A 16,965-nucleotide genomic window follows, 5' to 3' on the forward strand; every position below is an offset into this window, starting at 1 on the left:
TTATAAAAAAGCCATCTTACCTAAAACAGAGTGCACTAATTTTGTGTGGTAAATTTATTCAGTAAACTTCTCGAGAGCCATCTTGAACAATTTGAAGGTATTTTTTTTAAATGCCATCTTTCTTTCTTTCTTTTTATGAAAAAAGACAGTAGCTCTAGCAAATGGCTTCTGACTCGGCGCATTTTCTTAGTGGATGCACTAAGTGGACGAGAAAATGACTTAGGAAGTCAGCCAAGATTAATTCGAATTGCCACTCAAATATCACTGAGGTAAACAAACATCTGTTGCACTAAATTAAGCTTGGAGTGTACAGGATTTTAATGAAAGTGTTTACTAGTGATTATCCAAGGAAAACAGTAAGGACAACTGAATTGGAACAATAGGTAAGGTTTTTTAGATACCTGTGTCGATTGGTATACACCAGTTGAAGTGAGGAACACCAAGGGGAAAATTATAGCAGAAGAACCAAGGAGTTTTGTCAGAATTCATACTCTGGCCCTGCTGAATTAGAATGGGTTGAGAGGTAGAGAGGAATTGAATAGCAGTGGGCTGAAATGGGAATGTTAGAAAGAGCCCACCCAGTGTTTGCAGTGGGTAGGCCTCCTGTGTGTTTTCATCTCCTTACTGGTCTGTGTTGGCCCAGATTAAGTATCAACACCTCCATCTTCTTAGGAAATCTTAATGATGACCCTACCTTAGAGTAGTGCCATGCAGCTCTTATTTCTGTTTTCATTATGAGATTGCTACCTCTAGATCATCACAGACTTTCCCACTCTCATATTTTTTGATGTGTACCTTGAGCACTGGTGAAAATCAACACCATCATCTTCTATGAGTCTGGCACTTGGAAGCACTTCAGTATCTTTTTTTCATTGTTACTTCATTCTGATTTTCATGTTAGTCTTATGAGGTATAAGCAGTACAGAAGCTCTATTATATATCTCGCTGAAGTCCAAATGTACTGTTTTTAGCATTCCCTCAATTTATTAGTGTATCACTAGTAAAAATGAAATGAGACCTAGTCAGGTCTGACCCAATTGTGGTGAAACCATGCTAGCTGCTAGTGTTTGGCACTCTCCTTTTTGAATTTACAAATTATACCCATCCGTTGAATTCAGCAAAATATATTCCACTATGTGCCATAAACAATACGGGATATAACACACATTATTTTGTTAAGAATTTATATTTCTCTCTGGTGTTTTTTTTTTTTTTTTTAAAGATTCTGTTTATTTATTTGACAGACAGAGATTACAAGTAGGCAGAGAAGCAGGCAGAGAGAGAGGAGGAAGCAGGCTCCCCGCTGAGCAGAGAGCCGGATGCGGGGCTCGCTCGACACAGGGCTCAATCCCATGACCCTGGGATCATGACCTGAGCCAAAGGCAAAGGCTTTAACCCACTGAGCCACCCAGGCGCCCCTGTATTTCTCTTTTGAAAATCAGGATGTTATCTCCCTTTTTCTAGGCTTTAACACTTCAGTCTTAACTGTTGCTCAGAAAGGGTTCACAGGGCTTCAGTGATTTCATTTGTGAACTTCATAAGACCTAGTTCAGGAAGAGTTTCTAATTTATCTCAGATGGTATATTTTAATATTAAAGTTTTTATATTACTTAAGATAGCTTGTGTTGGTACCCCTAGTTTATGTTGACCTTCCCTAGTCCTTATTAACTGGTTGGTTCTGAGGTCACCAAGACTATCCATATTAAAAAAAAAAAGTTAAGTGTATGTTTAAAAACTTAGATATATTTATAACTAGAAGTGTATTTTCTCATAAACAGCATCCACCTTGTACCCAACACGAAAAATGGAAATATTTACCCTCCTTTAATTACCATTGCGTACAGTGACATTGATACCACAGATCCCAGCAGCCAGTCTGTGAAGGTGAGTCCCATGCTGCTCAGTGCCTCTGTATGTGTTAATGTGATACTGATGCAGTGTACATTATAGTCAAAGGCTAGTAGTCCTTTTTCAGGTTTTAAATAAATACTGCACTTAATATAATCAAGTCTTAAATTACTTTTTACTAATAATGATAAAGGTGAGTTCCTGTGGATCCTTCAGGTAAAAAAAAAAAACAAGAATTAAGTTTGTTTTCTAGACACCATTGGCAGCAGTCAGGCATCCCCGTTCGGGATCCTGGGGTATGCTGGGACACACAGCATCTGCTTCTGTCCTCTTTGGCCAACTTGTTTGCACTAAGGTTTTGTTTCTTTGGTTAATTAAACCAGAAGTTCAAACTTTCAGGAGGCACGAGTGGTCTCTTCTCATCAGGCTTGCTCATTTGGTGGAAATCTACTTCAACAGGTAGAAAGAGATTCAAAGTATCAGTAGTTTATAACTAGTAGTGCCGAAGTGAAGTAGAGAATACAGTTTGGACCTGCAGCAACATAGGCATCCTCCTACTTCTCCAACTTAAAGTTTAGAACTAAAGGCCTCCGTGCCTGGGAGGTCCTTTGTGGAGGAGAGACCGCATACACCCTGAAGATGGGCTACACCAAAGGGTATGAGCCTATAAAAGGCTGAGTTCCTTCTCCCAACATCACTAGTTAGATAAAGCCTCTCTGCTTTGAGGAGGGGTTCATGACAGAGGGATAGAGAAAAAACCAGAGGTAATCCTTCTATACTTTTTCCTCAGAGAGATTAAATAGATATTCCTTTCCCTCTCTGGAAACATGAGAGCTGTATAAGCATTCCCTACCTCCAAACCTCACTAACAGCTTTTAATTTCCACTATTTTACTTTTCTAAATTTTAATGTTCTAGTTCCTGTAGCCAGTTTTGGCTTCTCTTTTATGCTTTTACTCTTTTTCCACTTGTACTCAGCTGCTACTGGATTTAGGCTTTCATGAAGCAAAAGGTAGGCACATAGGATAACTTTTCTCAAAAGGATTTTACATCCTCATTTGTATGACCTAATTGGATGTTAAAATTAGTTTCCATTGCCTGAGCTTTTATGCACCGTAATAGGAGGAGAGAAAAATCCAGAATCAGGTTTAGTAACAACAAAAGACTGGCTGGTTTAAAATTTCCTGGGTAACCAAGAGTATATTTATTTTAAGATTAAAAACACTTCTGGTTCTTTTCTTTAACTATTTTTGTGTTGTTGTTTAAAATATTCCAAGAATGGTCTTGATAAATTAGAAAATAACAGATAGAAAAGGAATTGAGAGAGTCATGAAACTATACTGATGAAGTCCACCTCAGATTCATTCTAAGTGTAGAGTGCACAATTCTTTCATCATTTCTTAGTTTTTTATGACAGTTGTTGTAAAAATTCTATATTAGTTAAGCATTCACCTACATCTCTGCTCTCTCACCAACAGCAAATAACTTCTCTCAGATTTTCTGAGCAGATCAGGCCAATTCCTTGGATTTCCCCTCAGATGAATTCCCTCAGATTTCCTCCTTAATGCTTCAAAATCTCTGTCTCATTATCCTTCCTGTCTCTTGTTCTCATTTTTAAGAACAAAGGACCTTCCTCTTTTCTTAAACCAATCTTCCACCTGTGCTTGTTTGCAGTATTTCTCCAGTATCCTGTTTCATCCCTAATCCCTTTTTCAGCCAGCTCCTCTCCTTTGCTTATAATAACCATCAAGTTGTCCTATCTTAAAAACAAAGTAAAATCACCAAACAATAAAATCTTTCCTCAATTCTGCCAGCCTTTTAGCTTGCTATTGTTTATCTTTCCTTGATTTCCCAACTGTTTACTCTCATCATTTGCAGTCTGGCTCTAGTCATTTTGCTTCTTTGAAAACCTTTCTGGAAGGCCAGCAATGAATTCCACATACACTGGCTTTATTTCTTTATAACTTGACATTCATACAACATTTGACATCATATTTCAAGACTCGTTCTTGAACTTTTGTTCTGTGATCTTGGTGAGACTTTGGTATGTAACCTCTCCTACCTCTCACAGTCATGTTTTTCTGTCCTTTACTGGTTCTTCTTTCTCTTCTTATCTCTTAATACAGCGGTATCCCTAAGATTCTTATTCGGCTCTTTGAATAATCTGCCTTCTTAGGGTGTAATTGTTGAGCCGGTTGCTAAATTCTTGGTGTATAAGATTGGTCACATTCCTCAGTTATAAAACCTACCAGAAAATGAAATATCATTAGCTTGACTGCTGTTAAGAACCTAAATGAGTTCTTAATAAACCCCTCTTTCTTTTACGTATGTTCAAAAGGGATATTCAAAGCATCATGAATAGTTCCTCAAAGTGTTTCCATTTATATATAAGTGAGGGTCCACTCTAGTAATACTGATAGATTAAAAGTATGGCATTTATATACAAATACATCTTTATAGTAAAAGTGGCTTTGTGTTACATAATTTCAGTATGGCTAATTTGCTTTCTTTTAAATATCAGGTTTCTTTCTCAGTCAAATATGAAATGAATCAAGGAGAAGCACAAGTCCAGACAGATGTAAGTTTAGTTTAACTTGTTAAAATATTTACAGGGGGCGCCTGGGTGGCTCGGTGGGTTGGGCCGCTGCCTTTGGCTCAGGTCGTGATCTTGGGGTCCTGGGATCGGGTCCCACATGGGGCTCTCTGCTCTGCGGGGGGCCTGCTTCCTCCTCTCTCTCTCTCTCTGCCTGCCTGTCTGCCTGCTTGTGATCTCTGTCTGTCAAATGGATAAAATCTTTAAAATATATATATATATTTACAGTATATTTCTTAATTTAAAAATGTTTACATATACAGGGGAATTATCAAAATAGTTCTGCCATGTATCCTTCACCCAGCCTCCCCTAATGTTACCATCTTCCATAACCATAGTGCAATGATCACAGTAAGGAAAATAATACTGATGTAATCGTGTTAACTGATCTACATACTCTGAATTTCACAAGTTTTTTCACTATCCTTTTTCTGTTTTAGACCCAACTCAGGGTTGCATATTGCTTTTAGTGGTCACGTCTCCTTAGTCTCCTTTAATCTGTGACAAGACCTCAGGCTTTCTCTTTCTTTTAGAACCCTCCTACACTTTTGAAGTGTACTGGTCATTTTGGCCTTCGATTGGTTTTATCTGATGTTTTCCCACAGTTAAATCAGGTTCATGTAGTTTTGACAGAGATACCACCAGTAACGATGTTGTGTCCTTCTCAGTGCATCATTTCAGAAGGTACATGGTGTCAAGATGTCTTATTTCTAATGATATTAACTTGGATCATATACCTAAGGTGTTGTCTGTGGGGTTCTCCACTGTATTAAGTATCTTGTGAGAAGATACTTTGGGAGGATGCAAATAATCTGCTTCTCATTATCCTTTTGGTCTCTAATTTTAGTATCCAAAGAAGATTCTTGTCTGTAAAAAGTATTACTGTAATGTCTGCCTGATACTGATTTTTCTATTTTTGCCATTTTTTCTATATTTGTTAAATGGAATTCTAAAAGGAGCTGTCCCTTTGCTCACATAGATTTACTTATTCAATTATTTTAAATAATTGAATAAATCAGAATGAATTCCTGTATATTTATTTTATTCTAGTGATTATAGTTCATTACTATCTGTCTTCCTCCTCCAATTGTCCTAGATTTAGCCATTGGGAGTTCCTTCACCTTGGCCTCTATGTCCTTGCAGCACACCCTCCACCACTTTTTAGCACATCTTTATACTCTATTTGCATATTTGAACATGGATGAGGAAATTATATAAACCCCAAAATGTTCTTTTTTTTAGATTGCTTTGGGTGTTTTGGGTGGGCTGGCTGTTTTATCATCTCTTCTGAAGACAGCAGGATGGAAGAGGCGCATTGGGAGTCCCATGATTGATTTACAGGTATGAGCTCAGCAGTTTTAAAAGTATATTTTCATCTTTGACTACTTTGTATCCTCTTTTTAAGATCTAGCTGGAGAACAAGTAAAAAATCGCCTTAAGTTTCCCTGGGGTATATAACTAGGAGAGGTGTATGCATACCTTGTTCCCCTCCCACGTTGCTGTGTGCCAGGCTACACTCCCACCAGCCACGCTGTTCTGGTCTCCACACATCCTCACCAACGCCTGGTATTTTTCCAGCCTTTCCATTTTTTGCCAATCTGCAGTATAAGTAGTATATCATTGTTGGTTTCATTTTCACTTCTTTGCTTTTCATATACTTTATTAATCATTCGGGTTTCCCCTTCTGTAAACTGCCTGTTTATAGCCCTTGCAAATTTTTCTATTAGGTTTCCAGTTTTCTCTTGTTTATTTAAAGGAGTTTTTTGTGTTTTCTAAATACAATGTTTTCTAAACCTTTTTGGTTTTTGATATTAAAATATCTCTTCCAAATATGACCCATCTGTTATCTTTATCTGTGTGTTACTTTGTTTGACAGAAACTCTAAATTTTGATATTGTCACATCTGATTAATTTTTCATATCCTTCTGGAATATGAAAATTTTTTAGGAAAACCTTCCCAATCTCAAGATCTCCTCCCAGTTTTATTCTAGTAACTATATAGTTTTACTTCCAATAGTCTTTTTTAAATTGATCTTTATTTTTATTTTTATCTAACGTTTATTGAATATATGCTATATGCAAAGTGCCTTTTAAAGTTTTATTTATGATTTGTTTAATCCTCACAATAGCTCTGTGAAATTAGATACTATTATTATCATTTCCGTTTTACACAGAATGAAATTATGGCAGAAGTAAAATAAACTCTCATTTAAAAATTTTTAATACTTTTTTTAAGATTTATTTATGTGAGAGAGAGAGAAAGAGTGCAGTGGGAGGGGCAGAGGATGAGAATCTTCAAGCAGACTCCCTCTGAGCATGGAGCCTGATGTAGGGCATGATCTCACGACCATGAGATCATGATTTGAACTAAAACCAAAACCAAGAGTTGGACAATTAACTTACTGAGCCACCCAGGCACCCCTCTACTCATTTAATTTTTACAACTCAGTAATAGGTGCTATTTATTTCCATTGTGCTGATGAAGAACTTGAGAAAGGTAACATAGTGACTTCCTTGTACTAGAATATCTTCCTGACACCAAAGTCAGTGTGCCAAGGAATCAGAGGAGTGGGGCTTGGTTTACTGTTCAAAATAGAAAGAAAGGCTTTCCAGAGAAGTGAACTTTAGGCTGCGTTGGGTTATCTGTGCATTGCACAAGTAGTCACTGAGGACCTATTTTCTTATTGCCAAGAATGCTACCAGGTGTTGGGGGATGTGATAGCAAAGACAGATCTGGTCTCTATTCTCAGAGCTCATGTGAGTTTGCCATAGAGAAGAAGGAAAGAATATTTGATGAAATAATAAACAGTGCCCATTTCATTCCACAAAATATTTGAAATGCAAGTTAATCATGGAGTAATTGGTTGGAAATGGCAGATGAGGCTAAAAAGTCCACTTTGGTCTAGCTTGTAAAGGACTTTGTGGATTTGGAATTTATTAGCGAAGAGTCAGTGTACATTTTTAGGAAAGGTAGTGACACAGTCCAATTTACATTTTAGAAAACTAACTCTGGTGGTAGTATGAAGGGCTGATTGGGGTGGAGGACTCCAAACTAGGAAAGAATTAGTAAGCAATGTAACTTTCTTAGGTGGTGAAAAATGAGAAGGGTTGGATAAGACAGGTGCTTTTGTGAATAGACTGAAAGGTACAAATCCAAAGGAATCCAGGAGGTGGCCACAGTTGGGCGTTATAACTGAGTGATCATGGATACATCAAACAAGTCTTCAAGCTTAAGAAACTGGGCAGAGAATATATTACGGAAAGTGACAGTATAAATAGATTGAGTCTCTAACAATTATAATTCTCTTCTTAAATTGCAGACAGTTATGAAATTCTTGGTGTACTATGCTGGTGATCTGGCCAATGTTTTCTTTATCATCACTGTGGGAACAGGTCTTTATTGGCTTATTTTCTTCAAAGTAAGTGAGTTCCTGAATTTAACTTAAATATTAATACCTGAATAACTGGTAAGCTGTCCATATAATGGATCTATTTTTATTTGGGGGTATTTCTGATGAGTATTGAGGCAAGTGCTAAACCACCATTTCTTGAATGTGATATTTATTGAATATCACCACCTTCCTTTTTTATGCTTCTTTGGTTTATAAATTATGTTTATTAAAAACCTTGTGTGGTCCTATTTGACAGTGTAATTTTTATCATAGGCACAGAAATCAATCTCTGTTCTGCTACCAGTGCCCTCTCAAGAAGAACGTCTTGTTACTTATGTGGGATGTGCTTTTGCTCTGAAGGTAAGTTTCAAAGGACAGGTTCCTGAATTTAAAAGACCTGCTAATAAAGTTATAAGTCTTTAAAAATTAAAATGCTTTCAAAGTCTTGGGTACAAAATTTAGTTTGATTTTTAAAGGAAGCATGAATTATTTTATTTTACCAAGGATGTCTACTTTTATCTATGATAGTTCATTCCGAAAATCAAGGTTAAGTGATTTTCCTAAGAAGCCATAGTAAGTATTTTTGGATTAATACAAGTTAGAGCTAATTTGATAAAGTGATAATTCATTTTATGACTCTCTTTTTTAAAGTCTGATAATGCATTCATAATGGGATAAAATACCTTTGGGCATGAATTTTATCTCTTTAGTGGACTGTAAAAGGTACCACCCTGAATAACATGATGAATTGGTCTTAGAATTTGTTTTCTCTTCCTCCATATTCCTTTTCTCCTCTTCCCATGGCATTCCCTCTCCCTATTTCATTGTTCTGTCAATGTATGTGAAGCTCCTTAACATGCCCCTGGTATATCCCATCCCATGGTCCTGTGATTATTCAGTGTCTGCTTTTCCCATTGATCTGTGAGCTCCTCGAAGAGCGGAGTCATCCTATCCTTATCCTTTTATCCTTTGATGAATAATGCATCTACTAGAAAGAACACCCTAGATTAAACGTACTTACTTCTGTTAAATGAAAAAGATGTGTTTCAACAACACATTTTTAAAAATTAAGTATCTCAATTCCAGGAATAGAAAAAAAAGATAGAGAAGGCATCTTAAAGCTTTAATTAGGACAGCAAATTATAGCTGAAAAGTACTTTTACTTATAAAGAAATCAGATGGACTAGAAAATAAAGTATGCTTTTGGAAACCTTGGGAAAGCGTTAATTAAGCATGGCCCTTGTATGAAGAAGAGGTTGGATTTTTACTTTTTTCATATCCCTATTTTAAAGAAAGACAGAAGAAGGGAAGACAAATTAATGTGTATGAAAATTTTGTGAATTTGGTGATTCCGTGTTATTTGATGAGCTTCTAGTGATCCCCTAATGATATTATAACTTTGTCATTTGTGAAAATTGTATATTCTTGTGATTACAGGATATTTGTTTCTTTAAAAAAAATCATTATTTTCATAAGAAATGCTTTGTTTGTCATTTGCAGGCTCTGCAATTTTTGCATAAGTTCATATCCCAGATTACCATAGATATATTCTTTATTGATTGGGAGCGACCTAAAGGAAAGGTTCTTAAAGCTGTTGAAGGTAACTGAAGTAACCATTGTACCACAATTCTTTGGCTACTTTTTCAGAACAAAGATGAAAACCTTTTACTTATTTTATCTCTCTGACCAGGTGAGGGTGGTGTTCGGAGTGCCATGGTTCCTGTGAGCATATGGAGAACATATTTTGTAGCAAATGAGTGGAATGAAATTCAGACTGTGAGAAAAATTAATCCACTCTTTCAAATACTTACTGTCCTCTTTTTTTTGGAGGTATAAACTTTTGTAATTGTGTGAAACTTCTGTGTACCTCATAAATACTAATTTTGTGTAATTCCAGCTACGTTTTCACATAAGTGGAAGAGTTTTCTAAAGAGTTTCAAAGAGTGCCTTTTAAAAATTGCGTTAAAATACACATAATATGAAATTTACCATCTTAACCATTTTTAAGTATGCAGTTCAATCCTGTTAGGTACATTCACATTATTGTCCACCAACTCCTAAATCTCTTTTCATCTTGCACAACTGAAACTCTGTACCCATTAAACAGCAACTTCCTATTCCCCCTTCCTGGCCCCTGGCAGTTACCACCATTCTACTCTGTCTCTTTCAGTTTGACTGTTTTCGGTAAGGAACAGCTTTTTTTCTTTTTTTTTTTCTTTCTTTCTTCCTTATTATTATTATTATTTTTTAGATTTTATTTATTTATTTGACAGAGAGTACAAGGAGGCAGAGAGGCAGGCAGAGAGAGCGGGGAGGCAGGCTTCCTGCTGAGCAGAGAGCCCGATTTGGGGCTCGATCCCAGGCCCCTGAGACCATGACCTGGGCCCAAGGCAGAGGCTTTAACCCACTGAGCCACCCAGGTGCCCCAGGAACAGCTTTTAAACGACTGGTTTGTATCACAGTCCCTTGGGAAACTTTTATAAACTACTGTGCCTGGCCTTACCACTAGAGATTATGTTTGATTCAGTAGCTCTAAAGTAAGCCTAGTTACCTATGTTTTGGAAAAAACTTCCTCCCTCTCTAATTTACATTCTTTTTTTTTTTTTTTTTTTTTAAGATTTTAGTTATTTATTTGACAGAGAGAGATCACAAGTGGGCAGAGAGGCAGGCAGAGAGAGAGGAAGGGAAGCAGGCTCTCCGCTGAGCAGAGAGCCCGATGCGGGACTCGATCCCAGGACCCTGAGATCATGACCTGAGCCGAAGGCAGCGGCTTAACCCACTGAGCCACCCAGGCACCCTCTAATTTATATTCTTATTAGAATTAGAATTCTGCATTAGAACAACTATTATTGGTGAAATTTTTCAACAAAGTATCACTGAACGCCTACCATGGACTATGTTCAGTGCTAAGAGCTGGAGCTGACATATGCACAGAGAATGGGTACACACTTATGATACCTTCACGGTTATCTCACAGATCTGACTGGGATTATTAAAGGAAGTCTTCTCTACTGAATATGAGACTGAACTATGAAAACCGTTTCTGTGGGTAATAACTTTTCCTAGGAATTCGCTGCTTATATAAAGTTAGATATAAATCGTTAACTCTTATGTCTGCCTTCTGTTTTCCTTCTTTTCTTCTTTCTCCCTCCTTTGCTTTGCTTTCCTTTTTTAAAGCCGATAGAAGAATATGCGTCTCTAAGGCATATGAACAATTTTTCAAAAAGTCATTGATAGTATTGTTTGTTAAGAGTGTTTTATAGAGCTTAAAAGGTATTACATGAAAAAGAATTTTTTTTGTTGTTAAGCACATTTGGGAAACATTGGATTCAATAAAATCATGTCAATTTCTTCACTGTAAAACTTTCCAGAGCCTTTATTCTGAGGGAGTGGAAGGCATGAACATGAGTATAATGTACAGACCACACTTACTTAACCATGGTTTCCTTTTATCAAAGAAGGTACCTTCCTTAAAACACATTTTGGAAAATACTTTTTTAAAGTATAAAAAAGTATCTTACATAGTGTCTGGTATATGTTAAAAGTGTGTGAAATTCTGGTTGTTCATTGGTAGTTTACTGAATAAAGTTTTATCCTTTTGACAAATTTTTGAGTTTTTTCAGTGTATATAATAATAAGGTTATATTTGGCCTTTAGTCTTATTGAAGAGAATTCCAAATGAGCTAATTTTTTTTCTTTGTAACTAAAAGTACTACATAATTATTTTTACCTAGATTTTCTAGTATTTATATAAACTTACATAAATATTTTAGTTTTTAAGGTAAGATATAGGGAGGAATGTCTCATTTTCAGAGTAGAGCTATTTTCTTTATTTATATCTATTTAAGTTTTGCCTTTTTACTCCAGGTTGTTGGATTCAAGAACTTAGCATTAATGGACTCATCCTCTAGTCTTTCTAGAAGCCCACCTAGCTACATAGCTCCTTACAGCCGCATTTTGAGATATGCAGTGTCTACTGTTCTTTGGCTCGTCATTGGAATTATACAGGTAACAACAGATTATACTTTTCAGCAACATTGCCTTTCTATATTTATAGCTGTTTACATACTAATTATCTTCAGCTGTTGATCACACCCTGGTTTCTACAGCAGAAAGAAGATAATGGCGAGAACAACAATAATAGCTAATAGCTAATTCTTACCTAGTGTTATAAGCCAGGCACTGTGTTAATCAATTGCATGGCACATACTAGCTTAATCTTTACAGTAGCCCTCGTAGATAGGCTTAGTTAGTATCCTCATTTTATAGATGAGGACACTGGAACACAGAAATGCAAAATAATTGGCTAAAGTCATGCAGTGAGAGATTGGCAGAACCAGAATTTGAACCCCGGCAGTCGTATGTCAGAGTTCATTCACTTTCTTATCCATAGTGAGTTCTGAAGGGTCTTTGAGAGCCTGCAGCTTTCTAGTCAGAGGATGGACTCCATAGCCTAGTTTATATAAACTATAGGGATTGCTAAGCTACACTTAATATTTTCTTTCTTTTTTTTTTTAAACACAACTTACTGTCTACATTTATTTATATATCATTAAATTTCACTCAGATTGCTGGTACTCCTTGTGAAATATTTGTTGAGGAAATTGAAACTTAAAATAGATCTTCTCAGATTCAGGTCCTGTGAAGGACAGGGCAGGGGATTGTTTCCTTTTTTTTTTTTTTAAGGTTTATTTGTTTGAGAGAGAGAGTGTGTGTGTGTATCTGTGTGTGTGTTTTTGCGTGCACAGGGCAAGGAGAGGGAGAGGGAGAGAGAGAACCCCAAGCAGGCTCCATACCCAGCATAGATCCCAATGCAGGGCCCTATATGGGGCTCAATCTCACAACCCTGAGAACATGACCTGAGCCAAAATGAAGTGTCAGACCCCTAACTGACTGAGCCACTGAGGCGCCCCACAAAGGATCTTTTCTATGTTTGCTTCCCTATCTTCTTAGATCTTAAAGAAAAGAGAGAGGAAATGGAAGGAAAGCATTAGCTAAAGAACTTAACTCTAATATCTGTACTTCTTTCTCTTGCTACCAGACACTCTCATGAATGGAAAGAGCCTTTCTGTTTGATTAAAAATTCCTTGACCTTTTAAGTCAGCAAATGAACATGGGACCTCTGGAAAGATTGGGTTAAACTGCCTCTAACCTGCAAACAAATTTCTGCCAAAAACAGCCCAAAAATTCCTACAGAATTGCTTCCAGTTGGCATTCTGTAACTTGAGAATAGACTTTTAAAATTTATGTTTATTTTAAATTGGTAATATTTGTTTAAAATGGAAACTGCAGGGATAGATCCAGTGTGGGATAGTTTAGTAATCAGAAAATAAAGCCAAACATTAGAATTTGAATTGAGATTAGGATCAGAAGAGTATGGGGTTTGATGTTTATCATCAGTATGATAGTGAGAAAATAATTCATTTTAAAGATATACCAGTATACATTTTTCTGAGTATATTGGATATAGAGAATTTAAAGGAATGCATCTGAAGCTTTTCATATTTGGTTGAGTACAACAAAAACAAACCCCAAGATAGCAGTGGCTGCAACTAAAATAATCGTTACCTCCTATGAGAAAGGAGAGTGGAAATGTGCAGTGCAGGGTGGCTACGTATTGCTGCCAGGACTCAGAAGCTCTGCCACTCAGGACGTCCATCTCTCATGTCCCCTTATGGTCCATGAAGGCTGTTGGAGTTGAAGGAGGGAGTTGGGGAGAACGGTTCACCCTCTTGTCTTTGGGAGCTTTTTCGAAAGTGCCGCGACAACGTGTCATCTCGTTGTCTAGAACTTCAGCACGTGGCATGATTCCCTGAATTGGGGTCTCTTAGCTGGGCAGCAGTGTGCCCACTCCAAGGAGGGGTCTGTCACCAAGGAGAAAGGGGAAAGGATTGTTGGGGCAGGAACTAGTCATCTCGGGCACCACCATCTCACCTCATTCTTTGTTTCTCACCCTGCTAGTATCCTGGTAGTATTTTGCATACATGTGTGCGGGTGTGCTCTCTCTTTCTCTCTCTCATAAGTAGATAAGTAAATAAATAAGTAAATAAATAAATAAAATCTTAAAACAAAGATTCTTGATTTTTCAATCAAAAAAATCTTCTTGATTCTCATAATATTAGTCTTTATTGTTTATTCCTGTTATTTGCCTAAACCCAGCTTCTTCAACTTTTAAGTGGTATCCTTTAGTTTTTAAATTTTGTTTAAGTTGCTGTTTTTCAGGGACGCCTGGGTGGCTCAGTTGGTTAAGTTGCTGTTTTTCAGGGCCTTTAAAGGGATTTAAAATGAGACGTATACAGAATGTTGGGGAAGTGTGTTCAGTAATCAACTGCTGTAGATTCATTTATTTACTCATTCACATATCTGAGTCCGTTTTGTGTTCTAAAATTTTATTTATTTATTTATTTATTTATTTATTTATTTGACAGAGAGGTCACAAGTAGGCAGAGAGGCAGGCAGAGAGAGCGGGGGAAGCAGGTTCCCTGCTGAGCAGAGAGCCCAATGTGAGGCTCCATCCCAGGACCCTGGGATCACAACCTGAGCCGAAGGCAGAGGCTTAACCCACTAAGCCACCCAGGTGCCCCATTTTGTGTTCTAGGCACCGTGCTGAGCTCAAGGATATGGTTAACAAGAACAAGCTACAGATTGTGTCAAGTGCTGTAAAGGACATGTAGGGAGATGAGATACGGGGTAAATGGAGGTGAGGCAGATGGGAGTTAAGAATGGGGGACACCTTTCAACTGGGTGTTTAGGAAATATTATCTTTCTCTGAAATATATCTAATTAGGTCTAGGATGTAAACTTTTCTCTTTTGAGTTATAAAATAATTTCCTTTTCCGGTATTGTAAAAGCTAAGAACACTTGAGACCATTCCATTTGAATCTTTAATGTATTATCTGCAGTTGAAATAGAATTTTTGATGTATGCTTTTTATGTGCTACTCTGTCAGGGAAGATTAATTTGAAAGCAGCAAGTTTTCTAATGGCTTTGGAATTTAGGAGATGGGTAGGAGTACAGAACCAGATGTAAATCTGGCTATTAATACATTGGTTTATGCTAAGTTTTGTAAAGCCTCTCCCCCCCACCCCGTTTGTCCTGTTGTGTTTTAATGATACAGGAAAGTTTTTAAAATTCAAAATAGGCTCCCTCAATAAATCTTAACACAATTCCAAAACCTTATTTCTTTGACAGAGGAATCAGAGATAATAAATAGGATTTTATCCCACAGGGACCATTTTGAGGCTACTGTGTTCCTCCGTGGACTTTCTTTTTTCTTAAGATACTACACTGTGGCTATAAAAGAAAATTAAATTTTAAAAGCTAATAAGCATGAACTTGGCTTTATGTTTCAGATCATTTTCTTTGTTGTCTTTTATGAGAGATTCATAGAAGATAAAATTCGACAGTTTGTGGATTTATGTTGTATGAGCAATGTAAGTACTTTCTGACTTTATCTTGCAACTGTTATTTTTCCCTTTTTAAAGGTCATCAGTACATTAAGAGAGGCTTTAAAAGTGATTTGGTATGATTGAATTTTTTAGTCCAATTTCCCACTGATTGTTAATTCCAGAGATAGTTATAATGAGCTACAAGTTAATGTTTACTGCTTTAGTTTCTTCTTCATTTGTAATTTCTTAATTATGAATTCTTTATCCAACAAATAAATTCACTCAGCAGAGTCCCTGACAAATAATTTTCATACATCAATCCTATTTCTTCCTTTCTTAGAAAATATCTTCCATCTCTTTTCTGTCTACTTTTTAAAAATAATATTATCCTTTCTCCTTTATTGTCCTATTTATATATTTTCCAGGAATTCAACCCTCTTTATTTTCAGAGAAAGAAAGCAGTTTTAAGAAAAACTTAATTTTCATTGTTTTCTATGTGAGTTACTAATTATTCTTTTTTTCTCTTTTTATAGATCTCAGTGTTTCTGTTATCCCACAGATGCTTTGGATATTACATTCATGGTAGATCAGTGCATGGGCATGCAGATACTAATATGGAAGAAATGAATATGAACCTTAAAAGAGAAGCGGTATGAATATATTTAACATCTTCTAGTTTTCAACTGAGAAGAGATTGACAGGGAGCTTTATAATGAGCTATCAGGTTGACATAATCAGCACACTGGCTCAGTCTTACTACAAGGGGAAATTGGGAAAACCAACATTAATCACGTCCAGTTATGATGCAGTAGGAAGTACATAACATTACTTATGGAATATTCTTGTCTGAGAAAATGGAACCTGAATGTAATCAAGCCTCTAGATCTAACCACCAACTTACAGGAAGTAGAGGAGATAGAGGGATCAATGAAATAATGCCATAGGAAGCAATCAGTCATCCCCAGAATGCAGAATGTCTCGCAGGACAGATGACCCAGTGTCTTCAGCAAATCCAAGGCACATAAAGAGGAGGGGTGAGTGGTGGTGGTGGAGGAGGAACTGTCAGATGGTGAGAGAGATTTAGAAACAAAACAATCAAGTACAGTGTGTAGACTTTGGAATCTGATTCAAACCAAAAATTTTTTAAAACCCTTGGGAATAATATGGAAGGTTTAAGAGCTAAATATTATATTAAGGAATGATTAATTTTGTGTGAATTAATAATGTGTGAAAATGGCATGGTGGTTTTGTTTTGTTTTGTAAGACCTTATTTGTTAGAGATACAGATTCACAGATTTGGCATTGGGTGATGGATGGTTTACTGTTCTCTGTACTGTGTACATTAGAAAACACCCATAATAAAGTTTAAAAAGAAAAATAAACACTTGAGAGGAAAAATCAAGAGAATTTATGACTAAAGGACCATACCTGTGACTTGTAAGAATTTAATATATGATAATAGCATTTCAGAGAAAAACGATTTATTTAATGTATGAACAGGTTGGTTAACTGTTAGAAATTATACCTGATTTGAAAGGTTAAATGTAAAAAAAGAATATTTGAGATTGGGAGATGAATTTTTAAGCATAAAGAATAGAAAGCATCATAAAGGGAATATTAATTTATTTTACTTTATTAATGGAGAACATTTACATAGCCAACAATCATATAAATAAAAGAGAATTTGACTAAAATTCCCATAATAAATATGATAAAGATATTGATAACAATATTGAAAGTCATAT

The 16,965-nt window shown here is 36.3% G+C and overlaps 1 protein-coding gene across 2 annotated transcripts in view; it reads left to right on the forward strand.

Moving 5' to 3' along the window:
• TMEM67 (transmembrane protein 67) overlaps positions 1-16,965 on the forward strand; it is a 51,399-nt gene that overhangs the window by 25,285 nt on the left and 9,149 nt on the right. For both annotated transcript variants that reach the window (XM_059394855.1, XM_059394856.1), the window contains 11 exons: positions 146-269; positions 1,779-1,884; positions 4,369-4,425; positions 5,683-5,781; positions 7,761-7,859; positions 8,106-8,192; positions 9,333-9,432; positions 9,523-9,662; positions 11,700-11,840; positions 15,185-15,265; positions 15,754-15,870. In XM_059394855.1, the coding sequence (XP_059250838.1) occupies positions 146-269; positions 1,779-1,884; positions 4,369-4,425; positions 5,683-5,781; positions 7,761-7,859; positions 8,106-8,192; positions 9,333-9,432; positions 9,523-9,662; positions 11,700-11,840; positions 15,185-15,265; positions 15,754-15,870 (1,151 nt within the window). The remainder of the gene's footprint in view (positions 1-145; positions 270-1,778; positions 1,885-4,368; positions 4,426-5,682; positions 5,782-7,760; positions 7,860-8,105; positions 8,193-9,332; positions 9,433-9,522; positions 9,663-11,699; positions 11,841-15,184; positions 15,266-15,753; positions 15,871-16,965) is intronic.

This window comes from Mustela nigripes, chromosome 3 (genome assembly GCF_022355385.1).
Source record: "Mustela nigripes isolate SB6536 chromosome 3, MUSNIG.SB6536, whole genome shotgun sequence".
Classification (NCBI taxonomy): domain Eukaryota; kingdom Metazoa; phylum Chordata; class Mammalia; order Carnivora; family Mustelidae; genus Mustela; species Mustela nigripes.